This window comes from Galeopterus variegatus, unplaced genomic scaffold (genome assembly GCF_000696425.1).
Source record: "Galeopterus variegatus unplaced genomic scaffold, G_variegatus-3.0.2 Scaffold3043, whole genome shotgun sequence".
Taxonomy (NCBI): domain Eukaryota; kingdom Metazoa; phylum Chordata; class Mammalia; order Dermoptera; family Cynocephalidae; genus Galeopterus; species Galeopterus variegatus.
Window position 1 is genome coordinate 165,709 of NW_007729154.1, and position 4,992 is coordinate 170,700.

Below are 4,992 nucleotides of genomic sequence, written 5' to 3' on the forward strand. Positions count from 1 at the left end.
CAACATAGGCAAAACCTCACCAACTACCAAGAGAAATCCTGTTCCTGATCTAAAATCTGGTTTCTACTCACCTCATCCTGCTCCATTTTTATCAGAGCTGATTATGGCAAGTTTTCAATGTTCAACAATAATGTTTTTAAAAGAACTAAGATTACTGAACACATACTATGGATCAGGCACTGTGCTAAGCACATCTTATGCATTAACCAATTTAAGGGATCCACAAGCTTTACATGAGTGAATAAATTACATTTGCACTTAAAAATATCAATCTGACTGCAATATGAAGAACTAGCAAAGGACAAAAACAAAAGGGCAATAGTTTTTAAACTACTGGAGCAGTCTAGCTGAAATGACGTCTTGAGACTATGGCGATGGGAGTGAGGATGGATTCCAGAGAAATTTGGGAAAGAGATCCACAGGATTTGATGTGGAAGGTAAAGAAGGCCGTGTTGATGAATCTCCAGTAGGAATTCGCTGATGATGAGCAAAGTGTGAAGTCTGCCTGAAGACTTTTCTGCTTCTCTTATAGTTATAGGATCTCTCTCCAGTATGAACTCTCTTATGTTGATTAAGGTGTCCAATTTGGATGAAGGTTTTTCTACATTCTTTACATTCATAAGGTTTTTTCCCAGAATGAATTCTCTGATGTACACTAAGGGATTGACGATGACTAAAGGCTTTGCCACACGCATTACATTCATAAGGTTTCTCTCCAGTATGGCTTCTGCGATGACAAATGAGGGATGACTTTGTCTTGAATGCTTTTCCACATTCAATACATTCATAAGGTCTCTGGCCAGTGTGAAGTCTCTGATGTTGAGTACAAGATGAGTTATCTCCAAAGGCCTTCCCACATTCCATACATTTATAGGGTTTCTCTCCAGTATGAACTCTCTGATGTTGAATAAGATGTGTGGTCTGGCTGAAGGCTTTACCACATTCCTTGCACTCATATGGTTTCTCTCCTGTGTGAGTTTTCTGATGCTGTGCAAGGTGAGCCTTCTGGGTGAATGCTTTACTACAAACCTTGCATTCATAGGGCTTCTCTCCAGTATGAATTCTCTGATGAGTGGCAAGCTGTGAACTGATGCTGAAAGATTTCCCACATTCCCCACATTCGAAGGGTTTCTCCCCAGTATGGATCCTCAAATGACTAGCAAGGTGTATATTCTGCCTAAAAGCTTTTCCACATTCCTTACATTTAAAAGGCTTTTCTCCAGAATGTACTCTTTGATGTTGAGTGAGTGATGCATGATGGCTGAAGGCTTTTCTGCAAATATCACATTCATATGGTTTTTCTCCAGTGTGAATCCTCTGGTGTACAGTAAGGGATGAGCCATACCTAAAGGATTTGTGACATACATCACATTTGTAAGGTTTCTCTCCAGTATGAATTCTCCTATGCTGATTAAGCCCTATGTGATCACTGAAGGCTTTCCCACAATCAATGCAATCAAACGGTTTTTCCCCAGTGTGATAATATCGCCAGTGACGAATGAGGGATGTGTTCTGTATGAAAGCTTTCCCACACTCAATGCACTCATATGGCTTCTTGCCAGTGTGACATCTCTGATGTCGTGCAAAGGATGAACCATCACTAAAGGCCTTTCCACATTCATTACATTTATAAGGTTTCTCTCCAGTATGAATTCTCTGATGAACAGTAAGGGATGAGCTCTGGGTAAAAGTTTTCTTACATTCACTACACTTGAAAAGTTTTTTTCCTGCATAGATTCCTGTTTGTTTTATTCCAACTGATTTTTTTTGGAAACCTTTAACTGAATCATGATTATGAACCCCTTCTTCTGAATCGTCCAAGTAGAGCCATCTTCCAGATTTGTTATGTACATGCTCTCTTGCCTTAGAGAAGGTTTTGTCAGGAGTTATTGCCTCTTGTTTGAACTGTGTCTCTTGACCTATCAGTTTCCTTTCATATACACACTCAGAATCCCAATTTTCTCTGAAAGTGGAACACTCAAATTTAGTGTTTGAGATTTTGTCTGTTCTCTCTTCAGCATATGAGTCCTGCTTTGGAAATAATTCCTGGGTCTCGTGTATAGATCGATGACCTAAAAGATATCAAGAGAACAGATATTTCCTTTATCATGTGCTTAAGAAAAAAAGGAATCTTCTAAAATTGGTAAACTTTGTAAACAAAATAAATCTTGCAGCTCTAAAAGCTATTAGATCTAAAAAAAAAAAGCAGTGTACAATGTATGCAAGAAAACCCCAGACTGAATCCATACAAGAACCTAAGAGAAGTAGAAAAAGAATTCAATATATGCAGAATTAGTTACATATCAGAAGACTAAGGAGTTGACAGGCTATGACCTTTACTGCCTTTTTCACACTCTGTCTATCCTGATTTGGATGCCAGAGTAGCCATCATTAAAAGCCATGTCTTCACATCACAAAAGTTGTTCAAACCAGCATGCCAAAGCACAAAAAAGACACTATTCTAGGACATTCAATAGGATTACCTGAAAGCCCAGTTATTCTTCTACAACCAGAAAATGGTGTTAATCTATTAACTACATTTTATATGATGCATTGGAACAAAAGTTACATTGCCAAGGGATTGCCGAAGCACAGTATTTACATAAAATCATTTTTGCATTTTCCTGCTTACTTCCAAAAGCCTGAAAAAAAAAAAATCTACAGTTTTCTGGGTATTTCTAAATAGGGCCTTGTGATTTATCTCCTTTTCTTGAAATTTTTTTCCAGGTTTATTGAGGTATAACTGAAAAGTAAAAATTGTATACATTTTAGGTAAACAAAGTGCTATTTTAATATACATATACACCATGAAATGATTATAACAATTAAGCTAACTGACATACCCATCACCTCATATAGTTACCATTTTTTGTGTGTGTGGTGAAACTACTTAAGATCTACTCTCTTAGCAAATGTCAAGTATGCAATACATTATTATTAACTATAGTCACTGGGCTGTATATTAGGTCTCCAGACTTTATTCACCTTATAACTGAAAGTTTGTACCCTTTGACCAACATTTCCCCATTTCTCCCAGCCCTCAACCTGTGGTAATCACCCTTCTACTCTGTTTCTGAGCTTGCTTTTTTTTTACAATTCCACATATAAGTGACATCATGCAGTATTTGTCATTGTGTGTCTGGCTTATTTCACTTAGCATAATGTCCTCCAGGTTCATCCATATTGTCATAAATGGCAGGATTTTCTTTTTAAAGGCTGAGTAATATTTCATTTTATACACACACACACACTCCACATTATATATACACCAAATTTTCTTTCTGTGTTCATTAATCAGCAGACACTTAGGTTGTTTCCATATCTTAACTATTGTGAAAATGCTGCAATGAACTCAGGAGCACCAATATTTCCTCAAGGTATTGATTTCATTTATTTTGTACATATATCCAGTAGTGGGACTGCTAGATCATATGGTAGTTCTATTTTTAACTCTTTGAAGAGCCTCCATACTGTTTTCCATAATGGTTGCACAAAATTACATTCCCACTAACAGTGTACAAGGGTTCCCTTTTCTACACATCCTCACCAACACTTATCTTTTGACTTTTTGATAACAGCCATCCCAACAGGTGTGATGTGATATCTCAGTGTGGTTTTGATTTGTATTTCCCTGATTATTAGTGATGTTGATCACCTTTTCATATACCTGTTGGCCATCTGTATGTCTTCTTAGGAAAAATGTCTATTCAGGCCATTTGCTATTTTCCTATTGGGTTATTTGCCTTTCACTATTGTTTTATGAGCTCATTATATATTTTGAATATTAACCTCTTATTGGCTATGTGGTTTACAAATATTTTTTCCAATTTGGTAGACTACCTTTCATTTTTTTGTTTTCTTTGCTGTGCAGAAATGTTCTGGTTTGATGTAATCCCACTTGTTTATTTTTGCTTTTGTTGCCTGTGCTTTTGGTGTCAAAGCCAAAAAATTACTGCCAAGACCAATATTATCATGAAGCTTTCCCCCTATGTTTTCATCCTTTTATGGTTTCAGGTCTTATGTTTAAGTCTTTAATCCATTTTGAGTTGATTTTTGTGTATGGTTTAAGATAAGCATCCAATTTCATTTTTTTTGCATGTGGATATCCAGTTTTCCCAACACCAAGAATTGAAGACACTATCCTTTCCTCATTGTGTATTCTTGGCATCTTTGTCAAAGATTGGTTGTTCTTATATGTGTGGGTTTATTTGGGGGCTTTCTATTCTGTTCCACTGATATATGTGTCTGTTTTAATGTCAGTATCATGCTATTCTGTTTACTACAGCTTTGAAATAAAATTTGAAAACAGGAAGTGTGATGCCTCCAGCTTTGTTCATCTTGATTGCTTCAGCTATTTGGGGTCTTTAGTGGTTCCATACAAATTTTAGGATTGTTTTTTATATTTCTATGAAAAATGACATTGGAATTTTGATAAAGATTACACTGAACCTGTAGATCACATTGGGTAGTGTAAACATTTTGATAATATTAGTTGCTCCAGTCCATGAACATGGGTCATCTTTCATTTGTGCCACCTTCTTCAATTTCTTTCATCAGTGTTTTATAATTTTCAATATATAGATCTTTCACCTCATTGGTTAAATTTGTTACTAAGTATTTTATATTTTGTAGCTATTATAAATGGAATTGTTTTGTTTCTTTTTCAGATTGTTCATTGTCAGCATATAAAAATGCAACTGAATTTTGTATGTTGATTTTGTACCTTGCAACTTTGCTGAATCTGTTTATTAATTCTAGCCATTTTTGTTGGAGTCCTTAGGGTTTTCTACATATAAGATCATGTCATCCACAGAGACAATTTTACTTCTTTTCTGTTTTGGATTCCTTACATTTCTTTTCTTGCCTAATTGCTCTGGCTAGGATTTCCAGTACTATGCTGAATCAAAGTGATAAGAGTGAGCATCCTGGGCTGGCCCGGTGGCGCACTGCTACAGTGCGCCACTTGGGAGCGCGGCGGCGCTCCCGCCGAGG

At 36.5% G+C, this 4,992-nt stretch overlaps 1 protein-coding gene across 2 annotated transcripts in view; it reads right to left on the reverse strand.

The window, feature by feature from the left end:
* Positions 1-4,992, reverse strand: part of ZFP28 (ZFP28 zinc finger protein) — an 18,040-nt gene continuing 13,048 nt past the window's right edge. Inside the window, exon 7 of one of the 2 annotated variants that reach the window (XM_008583791.1) lies at positions 1-2,072. In XM_008583791.1, coding sequence (XP_008582013.1) covers positions 367-2,072 — 1,706 coding nt within the window. In that variant the 3' untranslated portion in view covers positions 1-366. The remainder of the gene's footprint in view (positions 2,073-4,992) is intronic. The other variant, XM_008583789.1, reaches the window with a different exon arrangement.